The 18,291-nt window shown below is 36.6% G+C and overlaps 1 protein-coding gene across 1 annotated transcript in view; it reads left to right on the top strand.

The window, feature by feature from the left end:
• Window positions 1-17,933, top strand: part of st3gal4 (ST3 beta-galactoside alpha-2,3-sialyltransferase 4) — a 22,128-nt gene extending 4,195 nt beyond the window's left edge. Inside the window, exons 3-9 of the mRNA XM_015372704.1 lie at window positions 974-1,071; window positions 3,242-3,305; window positions 3,623-3,718; window positions 10,723-10,912; window positions 11,364-11,498; window positions 17,043-17,195; window positions 17,289-17,933. Of these exons, the coding sequence (XP_015228190.1) occupies window positions 974-1,071; window positions 3,242-3,305; window positions 3,623-3,718; window positions 10,723-10,912; window positions 11,364-11,498; window positions 17,043-17,195; window positions 17,289-17,378 (826 nt within the window). The 3' untranslated portion in view covers window positions 17,379-17,933. The remainder of the gene's footprint in view (window positions 1-973; window positions 1,072-3,241; window positions 3,306-3,622; window positions 3,719-10,722; window positions 10,913-11,363; window positions 11,499-17,042; window positions 17,196-17,288) is intronic.
• The last annotated feature ends 358 nt before the right edge of the window (window positions 17,934-18,291 follow it).

Below are 18,291 nucleotides of genomic sequence, written 5' to 3'. Positions count from 1 at the left end.
ATTTTTTAGCGTGCGCAGTGAAATAGCTCCCGTTTTTATACACGCAAACCTTTGATAGATCCGGCCCATAGTCTCTCCAGCGTGTCCTGGGTCGTCCCCTGGGCCTCCTCCCGGTGGGACGTGCCTGGAACACCTCCCGAGGGAGGCGTCCAGGGGGCATCCGAAAAAGATGCCCGAGTCACACTAGTGATCTATATATTATATTCATTATTTATAATAGTATTCATCTCTATACTCATTCAGTAGAAATACCCATTTCCTGTATTTATGGAACCATTTTTTATCCTGCACTTGCTGCTTTTGCACTTCTGGTTAGACCTAAACTGCATTTCGTTGCCTTGTACCTGTACAGTACATGTGTAATGACAATAAAGTTGAATCTAATCTAATCTTAATGATACATCTTCCTTATATCCTGGGGTTACCTTTGGAATACCACAGGGATCAGTGCTAAGGCAAATACTGTATACTTTGTATATGCTCCCAATTGGTAGAACATTTACACAGCATGGGATTAACTGCAGATGATACTCTGCGATATATCTGTCAATAAATCCTGATGACACTAACCCATTACATACACTACAGGCATGTCTTGAAGACATAAAAGAGAAGGTGTTAAATCATTTTGCACCTTTTTTGAATATCTGCTTTATAAAAACATTTTGCATCTGTTTTAAGAAATGCAAAACTGTTTATATTTAGATGTTATGTACAAATCTGTACATATGAGTATGTAATGCCTTGTTTGCACCTTGCACTTTGTGCTGTTTTACATTGCGGCCAGGACATCTTAAACCATTTGTAACAGTAATTCTAAATATAAATGGATTTCTTTCCTGGTAAAAGAAAGAGTAAAAAATCTTTATATGCTTAACCATCCTTTTAGTATATCCCATACACTGTTATATAAATGTCCTGAACCCAAAGTGTTTTTCTATTGACAATGTCTGCTTTTATACTTTTTATGCAGCATCAGCAGAAAGACACAACTTTTCCTGAAACTGGAGGATTTCTTCTGGCGGGAGCATCTTTCTCCACTTTCATTACCTTATGGCATTAAAGGCAGTGGTAGGTGGATTTTGCACTGCCCTACTTTTCTTGGGTCTGTCTCATCAGGTCCTTAGCTTTTTCACCATGATGATGCTCCTAAATACTTCTCTGATAGATGTTGCCTTAAGGGCTTTGGATGGACTTAACTGCTGAGGTGTTTTAACACATAAAGCTTGCCTCTAGGGCAACTTTTCTGCTGCCTATGTGAAATCTGCTATGTGAATTATGTCTTTATGGTGGTATTAAACTGGTCAAAGGTAGAAATCAAAAACAAGAGTTTTTATATGTTGCGGAAAAATAATAAGATGGTTTACATTTAAAAAATGAAAGGTATTGTGATCTCTGGTTTCAGTTGTGGCCTAGACAGAATAAATCTTGGTCAATAGTAGAGATGCACCAATCAGATAGCAATACCTTGGATGAGTATATCAGCTGATACTGATCCAATACCACTATTGAAAGTTGAACTGTATACATTGCCATGTTAGTGAAGGCATCAGGCTTGTATAGAGATCGATAAAAAAGTGACATATAAGCAGAGATGTAAAAAATCACTAGCTGCTGTATGTAATGATGAAACCAGCTTTGAAAACATAGAATTTAAGTAACTAGACCACTGTAACCATTGCTGTGTATGATATTTCTAAAAAAAAAAAAAAAAAAAAAAAGAAATGACTCAATTAATCAATATCACAGCCAATATTGTATTGGATTGGTGAGTCTCTAGTCTACAGTTCTTTAGCTCTTGAAGATCTTCATGTGTTCTTTAAAATTATAGTTAAATAGAAATTTTAATAGATATTTACATAGGTATTTAGATTAGAGAAATGAAAAGAAAAGAAAAAAACTGTAATATACATTTAAAAAGACTGCAAAGCTTTTTATTAACTGAGCATTTTAGAGATTACAGAATAGTTTGTGTCCTGGAACAACTCAGAAATAAGTGGTTCTAAGCTTTTTAAAAAAAAAAAAAGTACTATGAAAATAGGCGAAAAATCTTTTTTTTTTAAAGTTTGGAGTGCTGCCTAGCTGCAGGTACAGCATCAGCCCAGGAATGTGCTCTCTCTTTTTTCCATTTTCTCTCTCTTGCTTTAAACCAAAAGTACTTTAAGCTTCTTTTCCCTCCTACGACTTTCCCAGCATTCCCCTTTCCTTTTGATCAAAAGCCAAAAATCTATCAAGTAAATCTTACCCAAGAAATGCAATTTGAACTCACTTGTAATGGGCGGGCGGCATCATGAGTGGAGTGTTGGCATTATCATGCTGGTTTTAGAGTATTCAACACATTCACCTTGAATAAAGAAGTATGCATGAATGGAGCAGCATTAGCAAGACAAGATTTAATTGGGGACCAGTGCAGGTTTGCTTGTGTTAGGATGGTTTTAAAAAGCACTTGCCCAATGCACAAAGTGCACATATGTCACTAAACCAATCAACGGATGAGGGTAAACACAAGAGATGTGCAAATTTTTTTTCTATTTTTACTTAAATATTTTTAGCCCTGTGGTATCTTCTCACTCAAAATGATTACATAACTTGAACACATCTTTAATGTTGTATGCATTTTAAATGAGTATTATTCCTTTAGGGCATAAGCTAAAGCTTAGCGTATTTTGACTTTTGCTTGCATGCTTAAGGTAGGAGTCATTTTCCATTATACTAAAGAATAGCTTTGACTTTAATAGAATAGTTAAGTCAGGTAAAAGGGTATTTTAGAGATCTGTGAAGATAAGGGGTCAAGTTTATGGCAAGTTTTAAAACTGGTTCAGGTTGTAAAACAATAACCAACAAACAAAAGCAAAAGCAACCAATAAAAGTAAAACCTATAAACCATCAACCTATAAAATCTCATGGGTCACAGTTCAACCTGTAAAACAATGATGGAAACTGACATTTTTAAGAAAAGATTAAGCTAAACTGCCTTCATTCTAAAAGAATACTATTAAAGAAGACTGAAGGTAACTCCGTAGAGAGCAGCTGTGCTTCAGGTACTGTACTTCACAAATCTGAGGAAAGGGAGAAATAATTAAAGCTGTTATGACAGAAACTGTCTAGTAATTGAAGTTTAAGTAAAATTATAAGGGTTGGATAATAAAAAAAAGTCCATACACGCTTAGAAGCCGTTTCATAATTGAGGTTTAGAATTTCATAACTTTTTAATGGTATAAACCTTCTACTTTTCTCCCAGAGTTGCTGTTACTTCAAGTTCTTGTTAAAACATCCAACTACCATGTGCCAGCCAGCATTGAGAAGTAAGTAACAAAGCAGCCAATTCTAACTTTTATCTGATATCCTGATCCTGTTATTTAATTTAATACAATCTAGTCATTTTATTTTACCAGTCAGATCCAATAATGTAGATTATTGTCCAGTTCAGTTCAGTTTGTAACTGTGATATGTTTTTAGCAATACAATCAATTCCTCATAATAACCAAGAAATAACAACAATGTTTTAGTGCATGGATGATTTTTCTCTTAGAAAGGCAAATAGCTTGTTTTTAAAGGAAATATAAAACATAAAGTTAAAAACCAGAGAAGGGATGTTTTAATGTGATGTTTTTCTCCACAGCCTTGGGTGCAGAACCTGCGTTGTCATTGGCAATGGATTTGTCATTAAAAACAGGTCCTTGGGAAGCATCATCAATAACTTTGATGTTGTTATTAGGTAAGTAGAGAATTTTTTTTTCTTCTTCTTCTAAAAGTATTTTTTTCTAACTAGAAAGGGGCTTGTAAAACTTATCATTCCATTGTAGAATCAATACGTTTTTCAAAATTTGAAAGTGCAAATGTGTTCTGGCCTGTGAAGATGCTGCAGTATTGAGATTAACTCAAACTTGTTTGGTAGGGATGCACCAAATATTCGGCCCCCAAAATCTTTCAGCTGAAAATGACTGAAAAGTGCATTTTTGTTTTTTTGGTTGCAACGACCAAAAATAAATTGACACATTCCCACTCCTTCTGTGGCAGTCGTGTTTGAAAAGGCAAAAGGTTTCCCAGTGATACTGCTGAGGTAGTGTAAAGGGCATAACAAAACAATTTCAGCGGTAAATAAATATTTTTGTGCTTTTGTTATTGGAAAATTTAAAATTCATTGAACTGCCTTAAGTGTAAAAAAAATACAGATTCTTATAATAGTGTTAAGAACTTACAGTAGCCAAAAACAGCTATGATTTTAATATTAACATACTTACTTATTTTGGACTTTCTGGTTTTCGGCCTGGGTTGCCTAATTTTTTCGTCTTCGGTTTCGGCCAGGAATTTTTTTTGCTGCATCCCTAGCTTTTAGATTTATTTAGCCATTCCAGTTCAATAACAGTACTTTATGTTCAGGGTTTGTGAAAAATTACATTAAGGGTGTAGGTATAACAATTTGCATTACCGTAGTAACTATGGCCTCTTAACAGATGAACATATTGCACCAAAGTTAAGATACAAAAATGAATAAAATTTTTATTGCAGCTCATTAGAGAAGGATCCAGTTGGAGCTGGCAGGAGAGTAATGATTGAGTGTATCCAAATATTTCTGTTTTTGATGCTGACAAACTCCTCTTTGAGAATCTGGAGGCCCAAATACAAGATAAAGAAAAAAAGCTTTAGTTAACCCCTTTAAAAAAATCTAACTTTACAGCCTTGGAATGAACAATCTTTATAATTTCAAATTTAACATGCAGATTTTGGCCAGTCCGCATGGTATTTTTTTTCACTTACCAGCCCGCTCTTACTAAGCAGCTAATGGTTTCCTGGCCAAGTGGACTGCAGTTATGGAAAAGTGCATGCCTGAGAGTTTAACGTCATATGGGTGGTTGTACGTAAAAAAAACAAAAAAGAAAACACAAACAGCCGTCCCTTGTAAAATCCTTTTGAGATTGAAGCTTCAAAGGTGTAGACCACTCATTTAGACAAACAATGTCAAGTTTGTGGCACAGCGTTCAGTTTTTGGTGCAGACTTGATTTAAGATCTCCCTGAGAAAAGAATGTTTCCAACAGATATACGGTAGTTATTTTTAAGGAAAACACAGACAGTTATAAAACTAAGTGCAAACTAAAAAAGGTTGCCAAAGGGAATCCCAGTCAAGTTGGTAAGACATTACTGTTTATAAAGTTTGACATTTTCGCTTTTGAAACATGTTTTACAAAGGACATTTACTGTGGCTGTCAGGCAAAAATAAATATACTGCAAACACTGCAACGATTATGCAAGCTTAAACAAACAAACCCAATTGCAACAGAATTTTTTTTTGCAAAAATCAATGATGAAAGCACAGACAACCCTAAAAAGCAAAAGATAAATCTCCTGAAATTAGTCATAAAAGCTGCAAAGTCCCTCAACCAAACGGATGTGAGCTGACCACCATGTCATTTAGAATTGCAGATTATTTTCCACCTTAAAAACACATATATCCTTTAAAATTTTTAAAGATTAGAATCACCTGTTTGAAAAAAGACATTCATTTACCTCTTCTTTATTTCCTTTCTTATTGGCACCCAGTCACGTCTTTACTGATATGACCTGGTGGTTGACTCCCCTAGTTTGATTACGTCGAGCAGATTTGAGGTGTTTAAGTTGATTTAGAATTTGCAGATTTTTTGATCATGACTTCTGTAATTTTTTCCATGATTGCAGAATCTTTCCTTTGCAGCATTCCTTTGCCATTTTTGTGAGTTTGCATGCATTTGTCATGTGTTTGTCACTTGTTTCACTGTTTGTGGTGCATTTACAATCTTGCTTGTCATGGCAGTAGACATATTTTGTGGTTGGCTAGTCGTAGCACATCCTATTGAGGTTTAAAAAAAAGTCATTTTTTTGTCACAGAAAACATGAAAAAAAGTGTGAATTAGTCTTTACAGTTTACTATATACCAATCCACGTTGATTTCACAATCCTAAGATCTGTTGGTAGAGGTAACAAATCGAACAAAACCCAAAGTACTTTCAAGCTTTTCCTAAGTAGGTCCCAAAGTGGTCTCAGGTAATAAGATTTATACTTTTTTTAACTACATGATGTGACTTTCTGGATCTTCTTTAGTTTCTGTTGTGTGTTTGCTGCACTCCACTGCAAAAAAATGAACAATGAAAAACAAACTTTTAAAGAGTACTCAGTAGGAAGGGATTCTTATTAAATCCCCTTACCTTAGATACTATAAAACAAATTTGCAGCAGACAAGCAGCAGCTTTTCCTGAAGCAGGAGGCTTTGTTTAGCTTATTTGAGCTTAAATATGTTTTTCCTATTTTTATGCATTTTGTTGCATGGGTCCGTTAGCTAAGATCTTCACCTTTTGATTCTGCTTTTTTTAATACAATTCAATTCAGTTTATTTCTATAGCTCCAATTTAAAACACATGTCATCTCAAGGCACTTTACAGTTCAACCAGATCATACAGTCAAGTTGATTCAAAGTTTTCTGTCTGAGGAAAACCAGTTGTTTGACTTATTGACTCGGATGCATTCCCTCACACTAAGCATCCATTTAGCGACAGTGGAAAAAATCCCTTTTAACAGGTAGAAACCTCCAGCAGAACCAGGCTCAGTGTGAGCGGACATCTGCCGGGGCCGACTGGGGTTCAAGGAGACAGAAGCAGAGATACAAAAAGCAACTGTAAAAGGTGGCTCCGTCCAGGAAACACACAGCCAGGCAGACAAGCTCCGTGGTAGCTCCCATTTCAGAGGATGAAGAGAGAACATCCAGCCAGTCATAGCCAGAAAAACAGGAGTACACTAAAAACAGGCTGATGTCAATAACTGAAAAGCCAACCTCCTTCCCAATGCAACTTGCCTTGACACTCAGACAGGAACTTTACTATTTGGCGGGGCTTCCTGCAGTGTTGATCAAGAGAGTATTTTTTCAACACTTGAAATGTGATTCTTGTGATGTAAAGAGTGTCTAAATATATCATTCATTACATAAATAGGACTTTCCCATGAAATATGTAGATGTAAAATGTGCTTGTTTATCTAAAACGATTCAAATATTAAATATGATATTAAATTGTAAAATGGACAAATAAATCACTAAATGTACCATTATATAAATACAAAAACCTGCATAAGTAAATTTTATTTAACATTTTTAAATTATTGTTAAATAATTAAAATACTCCTCTTAGTTACTTCACATATAGAGTGAAGTAACTAAGTGAATATGTATTTTTCGGGGTGTCACCAATTTCGTTGATTTCTACCTTTTGGGTTCCAGGCTAAAATGTTTGGAATCACTGCTTCAGGAGACTTATCAGCTTTTTTTCCCCTTTAAAACCCTGGCTTCAGATTTTAGATGACCACTTCATTCTGACCACTTTTACCATTAACGTCTCTAGCTTGCTATAAAGGTTATAGCTTAAAGATGACAACTGACACCACATGAGTAATAACAACCAAAGACTGAACCCTGAAGTCTCCCTACCACTTTTTAAAAGTAGAAGTGAAAGCGGGAGGAATTCTTTTCCCTATTTTTGTTGAAAAGTTACTGATACATCAAAACAAGTTGACCCTGGGTGATGAGAAAGTGACCTGAAGTGCATTTCTCTGGCTGCCATTGGACATGAAAGTCATATAGCCTGAGCTGGATGTCAGTGTGATCTATTACAGGACAACACTGAAAATTATGTATTTGAACTTATAGTTAAGAACTATTGGACCATGAATCCAACTAACTTCGCTCTGTTTTGACATTTGGGTAAATTCATAGTACTCTATGAAAAGCATACACAGCAAAAACATGCAAACGTTATGAAGAAAGTTGTCAGCAGATTAGCTTATGTTTTATTAACACTAGAACTACTAAATTGCGACAACAATAGCCTAGTTAAAGTGACCTTTCTCATTTAACTTCGTCCATGAATGCATCACCCAGCAGACCAGCCCCAGATGGTTTGTAAGACTGTACGAGAATTCTGCTAAAGCGAGCTAAGCTTTAATCCGCTGCAAATCTCAATCCCTTGGTCATGTAAATGCCTACATTAGCGGTAAAAACAGTCTCATTGCTAAATATTACCTTTCTGTTGACGAGTGTGTTACGTGATAGGACGAAATAAATAATATATTTGTAATTAAATGTAACTACGTGATCAGATTTGCCATATCTGTCATCGGCACAATCAGCTGATAACTGATCTGTAGAAAGAAATGGCATTCTGCGGGGTTGATTTATCTCTGTCTATACTGATGCATTGCTTTTTTTTTTTTTTTAAATCTCTTTCTCTTTGCAGAACGCTTTAAATAACCAACAGAAGGGCAGAACTATATATGTTGATATAGTATTTTGTTTATTTATTTAATAACTTATTTGTGAGGGTTTTATTCCAACCATTTGTTTTTGTGTTTTCTGAAGCTTATGCACAGTTTAACATTTATCAGGAGAATTTTTTCTATCTATCCACCTATCTGTTTAGTTTTCTTACTACTGCAATAACGGTAAAAATCCAGTGTTTTTCAGGTTGCTTTGCTGCTTTTCTTTTTACTATATTTATCTTTTTATACAATGGACTGAATATAGTATATAAAATATCTGAATACAACTTTGAGTGAATAAATTGGTTAAAAAGTCACATTTGACAGGGGTTGTGAATTACAGAATGTATTTATGGGCGAGTTTAGAATCCAGACAGAGTTTTCAAAGTAGAGAGGATGAGTTTTACTATGATGATGTCTTGCACTGTCCAAGCAGCTCTGATTGGCAGGTGAGCAGCAATATGAATACTGAACTACCAACGAACAGCAGGATTGAAGCGTTTTATTTAGGGCCCTGTCACACCGATTTAGACAGCGTATGTCCGACGTCCCATAATCTTCTAAAATGCTGGCATACACTAAGGTTTCTATGTATTTTTTCTATTTTTGGGCTAATACAAAGCGTATTCATAATGAGTCCAGAAGTTATGTCCAACGACAGCCTAACGTATACATAATGCACGGCAGCGCAATGCCCTTGACCATTACAAAGCATCAGGTAAAGCTGCTACCCTGAGAAGCAGCAATTGGAGGTGCCCTGTCTCCCTAAAAAGATTTATTTGATCACTGTATTAACCTAGCTGCTGTTTACCCCCCCTCCCAAAAAAAAAGATTAAAAAAAAAAAGAAAGAAAGAAGGTTTGCAGTCACGGCAGATTCAGCATCATGTCTACTAGGAAGTTTGATGGATGTGGTCGTGGGCGTGAACGCAGGGAGGATCCATCACACTCACCTTCTTGCTCACCCTATAAGTCTGAAGGAGAATTGACGGTTTCCTCCTGTGAACCCGCTTTAATACCAAAACTTTGCCAGTACGCCATTATGCAGTAGCTGTAAGTTAGAAACACGTTCAGTGGTCGTCTGGAAAATGTCCAATACGTTGATATGCCTGGGAGATAAGTTCTTGATAAGTTACGCATAAGTTATGCACAGTTTTGGATAAGCTGGACACCATGTCTTATGAGTAATGTACACTCAACTTATATCAACGATCAGATAACTTACCTGTAACTTATGGCCCATGTATGGCATACACTGACATGTCGACGCATGTCAACGTTTGCCAGCATGCTTAAGCGTACTTCAGCATGCTCATAACTTATACAAAACTGATACAATCCAATGTGTGCCAGCAATGTTGGCAGATTTTTCGTACGTCAGGCATACGCTGGTTTCACTGTATGTGCAAATGTTTGGTGCGCCTCCTTTATTCCAGCAGCAACGTGCATTTCCTACCTTGAGCTGAGCTTAAGCTGAAACTTAGATCTCAAGGTTGTAAATGTGACAGTTACATGAGAAAAAGGAGTTGTGCGGTGGAGATGCAAGTCTGATTTTGTGTTGGGGGAGACAGCAGCAATCAGTAAGGGGTGGCTACAAGCAGAAGGGGGCGGTAGTATGCAGAAGGGAGTTGGTGGGACAAATAATTCTGGTAGAGGGAGGGAGAAACTTCAAATCCTGGTAATTCTAGTGTTAAGAGTTTTTAAATTTGGATTAATTTGGACTTTAAAGTAGCAGTACAGTACATTTAATGTCAAGAGTAAAGCCCCATTTACACTTCAATTTTGAAACTATGACAAGAACGGTCTGAATGCGGTAACCAAAATAACTGTTGAGTGTAAATACAACACAACTCTAACTGGAACATGCCAGACACAAATGAACCGAGCTAAACTGGTACTAGTTCAGCAGGGCTCTGCACTGTTCAGTTTTGGCTCGGGTCTCTGATAACGAAGAGCACATGAGCAGACTGTGTCATCTCCTATTTACAATCAGCTGACTCATTCTTCTTCTCAGCCTATTAACAATAAATGGCATCAAAAGAGTGCAGTGCGACCGAGGCTCTCATTTAAATTTGGACGGAGGACGCTATCCAGGCAGATAAGTTCCTGAATGTTATGAGCATGGCCATTTTTGTTTGGTTAATTCCTGCCTTGAAAGCTGTAGTATCTTGGACCGCCAATAGGAGGCGAGGAACCGTGCTATCGGGATGCGTAAATGGTCGTGAGAACCAACCTCAGCACTGTTAACTGATCCAAGCTCGGTCCAAACTCTGCATGGATCGGTTTTAGAGTAGTGTAAATGGGGCATTAAGTTATGAAAACAGATAGAATAGTAGTAAAAATAAAACCATTAAAAAAAGAACACAAAACAGGCCTGATTTAGGAGAAAGTTTCTGATTCTAGTGTTTGATCTGAATGCTTCTTATTTATTTTCATGTTTTAGGTTAAATGATGCTCCGGTAAGGGGCTATGAGGAGGATGTGGGGAACAAGACCACCATGAGGTTCTTTTACCCAGAGTCCGCCTCCTACAACCCAACACTGCACAATGACCCAGACACACTCATGGTTCTGGTGCCTTTTAAACAGCAAGACCTGCGCTGGCTAAAAGAGATCATCTATAATGAGAAGAGGGTAAGGGGCGTGTGTGTGAGCAGGAACACACTCCCACACTCACATCTAAGCTCTGTGTTTCTCCTCTGTCTCAATCAAACACATTCTGTTTAGGTTTCCTTTCTAGCTAATGTCAGTCATCCATATTCGGAACAAGTACTTAGTAGGGTAAACTTGGGCAAAGCAACTGCTGTTCAGAGTTAAATGCTTTTTCCATTGCAAACATCCTTCACTCTGTTGCTCCTGGCATCTCCGGGCTCTTACCACTAGTAGTTGAAGGGTCATTACCTGCTAATTTGCACGTTGATTCAGTGCCATGCAGACATGAGGGATACAGAGCTTCCACTCAAGCTCAGCTTGCCTAAATCAAATGCTTTTACCAAGTGGAGAGATGTCCTTTGCTAAAGCATCTCTATTGCTTTCACCTTCATAACACCTTCTCTCTCCCTCTTTGTCTCTTTCTGCCTTAAAGGTCAGGAGAGGCTTCTGGAGGCCTCCACCTCAATTCTGGTTGGGCGATGTCAGTAAAATCCGAGTGCTGGACCCTCATTTTCTGCAAAAGACGGCAGATAAACTTCTCAAGATTAGATCACAAAAGGGGAAACGGGTGAGGAATTACTTTGATCTAAATACAAAAAAATATCATACTATTGTTATGGAAACAATGTGTTTAGAACAAGAACCTTAAATAAAAGTACTTAAGGTATTATTAATATAAAATACAGTGTTTGTGCATTCATAATTGACACCTGTATGCAACATAATGACCTCCTGACGCCTCCAAAGCATTAGTAAAAGTGGACTGTAAGGAATCTTGAGTGGCAGCCAGTGGATTAGCATTAGTTTTGAAACAGGTTTTTATTTTTTTAAATCAATATTAAACTAATAAACATTATATCGAGCAGCCGAAAGTCACGATATATTGCCAAATCGATTTTTGTTCCACATCCCTTCTGGAAACCAAGTTCAAGGTAATGAATTTAAAACAATAGGAAGCAGATAAAATGTCTTTTTCCCAGTGTTTTAAGTTTGCATTGAATTCAAGACAGCAGCTCTATTGTCTTTGAGTCTTTCTGGACTTTATTCCAAACAGAGGGGGAAGCATTTTTAAAGCCTCTTTTCAAAAGCTCAGTTGTAACTCTGATAACAGTCAGGTGGTTAAATCTTGAGAGCTCAGTCATGTGGGAGTTCTTGCTCAGCTGTAACCTTAACTCCAGTTTTCCCACAGGAACTTCTCTCTCTTTGTTTCTTGTCCTTGTTATTTAGTTTCCCTCCTGCTCATCACAGTTTCCCACATGAATGTTAAGAAGGTCGGATGGATGAACCACAGATTAGCTGCAGTTCCTTTCAGCTATTTGTCTTGAAAGTTTCTGTAATATGATCATTAAAAACATGTAACTTGAAATTCAGCTTTTTATATTTTAAAAGTTTTTACAGGTTTTGTAATTATGATTTCAGTAAAACATGAAGATTAGCTTCTGCTTTCAATTAGTGCCTATTGCGTTTGGAGCCACACAGCAGCCCCTGGCTAAATGGGTTTAAAAGCCAAAGTTTTGTATAAATTTCAACCAGATGCTTGCATTTGTAGAGGTAATTTTCCTTCTTTACAAAACTATGTATTGTTTTGGGTGAAACGTAACCGTATTTATGTGCAAGATGATTCGATCGGCTAAAACAAAACAAACTTAAATGGAAACATACTGCGTAAAGTTAAAAGGGCCAACTGCTGTTTTCAGTAACAATTCTGTGTTTTAAGGCCTGATACCATTACACATGTTTGGAATTAAATCTATTATTTTTATTCTGCATATTCCCTTTATTTTGGGACGGCGAGGGGGCGGGATTATTTTTTGCATTCATTAGAAATGCAACCTGTCGGAGCATGAGAAAAGAGAGGAGTGGAAAGAAAGGAATCCTAGAGGCAGTCGGCGGAGCGGGCTGACCCAACATGAGCTCTGCACATGCTGTAGAGAAAGCAATTTGGACAGGAAGTATAAGTTAAAGATGAGCTCTAAAAGTGTTTCAGCAGAACGGCTTTGCACTTTCTGTGCATGTTCTGTTTGACCCATCCGGATCTGGCTGCACTGGTTATTTCTCGTCATGGAGGACCTTTTGCTCTCAGAGTGCTGCTTATCCCCTCCAGGCGACCGTGAGGGCAATGACCCATTAGGGGGTACTCCGAAGGCTGTTGATTAACAGACGGAAGAAAGTTTTGCTGTAACTTACACATTGTTATTTTCCTGATCCTTCCACTGGCGTCCATGTTTTCCTTAGGATACAGTTAACTTTCTTCATGATAAAGAGACAAGTGTTTTTTTAGGCTTGTGATGTTTGAGTATTTGTTTTTATTTTTGTGTTGCATGCTTTTTTGTTCCTGGTTTTGAAAATACTCCTAACATAGGTTTTAATGGAAAGAAGATTTTTAAAGCTGAAAAAAAGGTAAAATCTCCCTTCAGATAAAAAAAAGGCTAAATAATGCAGACAAATTCAGGACCACATAGAGAATACTCAAACTAAGAGTTTAAAATAAAATAACCATTGTGTACAGGGTTCCCGCATGTCCTTAAAAAGTCTTAAAATGCATTGAATTCTTCAAAATAAAACTAAGGCCTTAATTGGTATTACAATGTCTTAAATCAGTCTTTTGTAGGTCTTAATTTTCAAAACATCATAAATAGGATTATTTTATTACGATTTATTTTTGTAATCTAAATAAAACGTTAAAATTGACTTTTTTTTTTTTTTTTTATAACGACTCGCCAATATTGGTTTGGTCCCGATAGCAGAACCAATAAAAGTGTTGTTGCGGCCGGGACATTTAAAACAAAGTTTGTGAATTCAGTTAAATAATTGTTAAAATACATCTGTCATTTGTGTGTTTTTAGCTTTCTTCCTGTATGGGAAGCTTTTCAAAATTTGAAACATTAGTGCAGTGGTTTATGTTAAAATAAACCTTTGGGTTAAGTTGTCACAAGCGGGTTTCTTCTTGTGTTTCTTGTAAATTTGGTCTTAAATATTTATTTCAAGTGGCATTAAAAAGTCTTGAATTTAACTTGCCTTATGCTGTAGGAACCCTGGTGTAGTGGGTTATCAAAAATGTTTCTTCATCAACATTTTGTGCGAAACAAAACTCTTATTTTGAAACAGAAACCATTCCATGGATATTTATTGTTGAATTTCCCACAAAGTTAAAGTGACCATACAGTAGGTTTGCTGCTGGCATCTTTCCCCTTTTCCTATTTAAGACTTTGCAGTTTTTGTTGTTTCAAATGAGATAGAATCCTCCAATAAAATGTAGTCCTTCAGGGCAATGCTGCTGCTGCTCCCTTTTTTTTAGGGCCTTTTTTTCATCTTGCATGAAAGTTTAAAATAAACACCCCCTTAAGCAGACATGTTTTGATTCATGTATTCTTTAGAGACTGGGGTAAGTTTAGACTGGGAAGCATGGTCTTGAGTCCAACAATCTTTATTTTTAAGGGTTAAAACTGAGATAAAATGGTTAACTTAGTGGATTGCTCAACAATGTGGTCATAGTTTTTCGTTATTGTTGTCGTTCTGCAGTTTTAGTGTCTCTTACATTTATTGTGATTGCGACACTTCTTTCCACTGCTGTGGAGTGCATTTTAGCTTCTCTCTTTATTTATTTTCTCAACATAATGTTTAGCTCTTTACTTCTGTAAGTCCTTTATTTTTTCCCCAATTTGTGGTTCATCCCAGTTTAGATGGTTGATCTTTGCAGCACCACAACAATGAACAGAAAAATCTTGAAGCTTTTCTGGAGCTAGTAGGTGGTTCATTTTGAAGTAGTTTAATCGGATGCCCATTTTACATAAAAAAATATTTATTTATATAAAAGAGCTGCAGGATTCCTCATTCAAAATATACAACATTTTTCGGCCAAACTTTTGTTTGTCATTCTGTCCGGTGTGCAGATTAGAAAATGTTAGAAATTATAACTAAAAGGACATGCAGCTAGAAATTTTTTTCTGTCTATGGGTTTGCCTTTAAAAGAATATAAAAGTTGCTGAAAAGTAACAAGTGGAAAAAGTGCTGCCAACATCAGGGGTAATTTGGATTCAAAATTGGGTTTATCAAGTCTAAATCACTTGTACACAGCTGCCGTTTAACAGCAGTAACTGCAGAGGGTCGTTAGCGATCTGATATTTGAGAGTCCCTCCTACCCAGGATCTGTTTTAAAGCCTCTGCAGGAACTGGACTGAACATTGACAGATGCTCCTCGCCCCCCTTATCTCTGAAGCTCGGGATCTGCTGCCTTTGGGCAAACAGTATTGCAACATTAAACCCAGAACTATCTGTATGATAAACATTGCAATAATTCTTCATTCCTATCTACTGCAGATCTTTAAGAAACAATAAGGTTAAAGATTACTTAATTTAGCTTGTTTACGGCAACATGTTTATATTTTTTTTTGCTGCCCATTGGGAGTGAAATGGTTCCATGCTGGAGGCGGCAGTAAGCTAATCTTAGATAAGGCTGCCCTGCCCTGACATCCACTTATCTCCTCAGCCAGTTACTTTCATTATGTTGTCTTGTCTGTACCAACCCTCCCGCCAGTCGGGGATCATGCTTCATCTTAAATATAAACATAAACCCATACAACTCAGTTTACCAAGGCAATGTATGATTAACCAGACTGACTAAAATACAATATTTATCTTTTGAGCAATTTTAAGCTTTTTTTTGTTTGTTTTTTTTTTTTTTTGTTGCTGCATTGAAAAACAAAAGTAATAAAAAAAATAAACTAAGGCCAAAAAAGTATAGTTACCTGCCCATTTTAGGACTAGAAAAAAAATTCAAAATATTTAAAAGGATATGCAGAAAAATAAAAACGTTTCAGCTTACAAAAAACAAGCTAAGATGATATCTCCATTTCTGTCTGAACGCCAGCATATTTCTTAGTGTAGATGGTGTGTTCACTTAGATGTGTAGTGTTTTTTGTTTTTTTTCCCAGTTTGACAGTTGATCCCTGATCTGTGGATCTCTATTTAATGCTCTCCTTGTCCGGTTGGTCATTTTAGGTTATGTTTTTATGGATTTTGCAGTTGTGCCACGCTTTCTCCATTCTCAGATGATTAAACTGAAAAGTGTTTTAGGAGATTTGTAAATATTGGAAAGTTTTTTTTTTATTTTTTTATAACTTAACCCTGCCTTAACCTCCTCCACATATTTCTCTTTCAACTCTCTTCTATGCTGCTTGGTCTCGATAATACTTCCAATAGTGCAGCTGAATTTGTCTTTTTAAACTACACAGTTAAACTGAAGGCTATCTGTTGCCCTAGGTTTTATTAAATTAACCAATGACATACATAACATATATAATAACTTATTAATCTTTTTCCTTCTACTTCACAGTTTAGCTCTCCTCTCTTCTGCTTTGTCAGATAAAATGTTGCAAAAACTCACTGACATTTCGTTAGCTATGTGAAAAATGTAAGGGTTGTTAACCTTTATGTTTGTCTAAATTACCACTATAAAACATTTAATGAGGTTAAGCTTCAGCCTCAGTTGTTTCTACCAGAAAGTGAATTTCTTTAGACCGGTCTTTGGTTTGCATATTGAATCATTTATTTTTAAGTAGAGTAAACACATCCTGCTATGTTGAAACAGTCAGCATTCTGTCCAAAATCCTCCCAGCAGTTAAGCAGAAAACACCCAACTGGGTGGTTTAATAAGCATGTTGTTTCTGTGTTGTAATGTGTGACAGTCATGTGTTAAGTTCTGCATGTGGTAATGTGTATAATCTGAACTAGAATCAGTTAGACTGTTCAGCTACTGATACATAATAAACAATATTTTTGCATTTAAAAGCTGTTGCTGATAAACATGAAAAAAAGAAAATGTAGCCTACTACAAAAGCAATAAGTCTTGACGTCTCTCTGCTACCATCTAGTGGTCTGTAGGAGTAAGTACTCAAATCATGCTTGAAATAAAGACACATGAGAAGGAAGGCTTTTAAGGCAATTTGACCTTTGCTGAAGATGTTTTTAAAAAAGAAAAAAAAATCTTCTTTCCTGAATACTGCTTCTTAGAATCACGTTTATAAAAAAAAATCATACAAACATGTAGGATCTTTTTCAGTGACTGTTTTTCATCAGCTATGTCTTTCCCTCCCTCCCCCCTTTGCTACAGATTTCCGTGCACCCCACCACGGGCATCCTTGCTGTCTTTGTTGCACTCAACTACTGTGACATTGTTCACATCGCTGGTTTTGGGTATCCCACTTCACAGAATGTGCGACAGCCCATCCACTACTATGGATACGACACTATGAAATCCATGAAGGTGGGCGATTGTCAAGGTTTTTTAAAGGTCTTCTGTGCCCCTCTCTCTCTCTCTCTCTCTCTGAACTAATGTGATTTTCTGTGTGCGTTGCAGAATTCCTACCATGATGTTAATATTGAAGCCAAAGCCTTAAAACGACTGGAGGATTTAGGAGCCATTTTTTACCTGCACCCACATTTATGATGCAAAGCTCTTTTCCTTTAAAGTCCAATTTCTGATCCCAGCATTAATTGTGGGAATAAGTCCTCTCATTCTAATTTGACTAAGTGCCTTTTTGCATTCGGATTAAATACTTTGCACATCAAATCTTTCTAAGGTTACTTGACTGTGAAGTTTCACTCTGGTATTTCAGCTCAGCATTTTTCAGACTTTTTTTTCATATCTAATACAACCTTGCATGACAATCTTTAACTCTGGGAACAAATTACTTCTGTGGAGGAATCCCAGAAAGTGGCCTCATAATTAGATGCAATCTTTCAAAGCCTTGCAATAAAATACATTTGTTCAAGCAGTATTGTTTGGTTTTGCTCTTAGTCTCTCTAAGGTTTGGGACTAATATTCAGGTCTGTCATCCATCCTTTTGATAGAAAAAAATATCCACAAAAATATCACATTTACTTGTGTTGTTTCATGGTTGAGGAATACTTGCTGAATTCTGCTATCATTTAATCGTTTAATTTATTTGTCCATTCTGTTAAACTGGATATTTTTGTACGTTTAAATAAATGCATAATTAAAATCTTGATCAAAGTGAGTTGCTCTGCTTTTGATTTGTGATAGTATTAGTGTTTGTTGTTCAGGAAAACGACCACAGCAAATGAGGATGCACTGAACAGGTATGTCTTAAATGTGTGATATTGCTTTTTACCACTAGATGGCACAGAGGCTCTTTTTACATTCTTCTTTAAAACAGCATACACTCTACTGCACTGCGCATGGTGCAGTCATGCAGCAGCATGTGTTGTTAAAACAGCAAACCAAACACTAATAAAAGTTTAAAAGACTATTGGGATATCTTTTCCTGCAGGCCTCTCCAGAGTAGAAGAATTTGGCTCCAGAGCCCAGGCTGTCCCTGGTGGTGAGCCTGAATATTTTT

The sequence above is a fragment of the Cyprinodon variegatus genome, unplaced genomic scaffold (assembly GCF_000732505.1).
Source record: "Cyprinodon variegatus isolate N-32 unplaced genomic scaffold, C_variegatus-1.0 Scaffold75, whole genome shotgun sequence".
NCBI lineage: Eukaryota > Metazoa > Chordata > Actinopteri > Cyprinodontiformes > Cyprinodontidae > Cyprinodon > Cyprinodon variegatus.
This window is presented reverse-complemented; position numbering and strand designations above follow the sequence as displayed.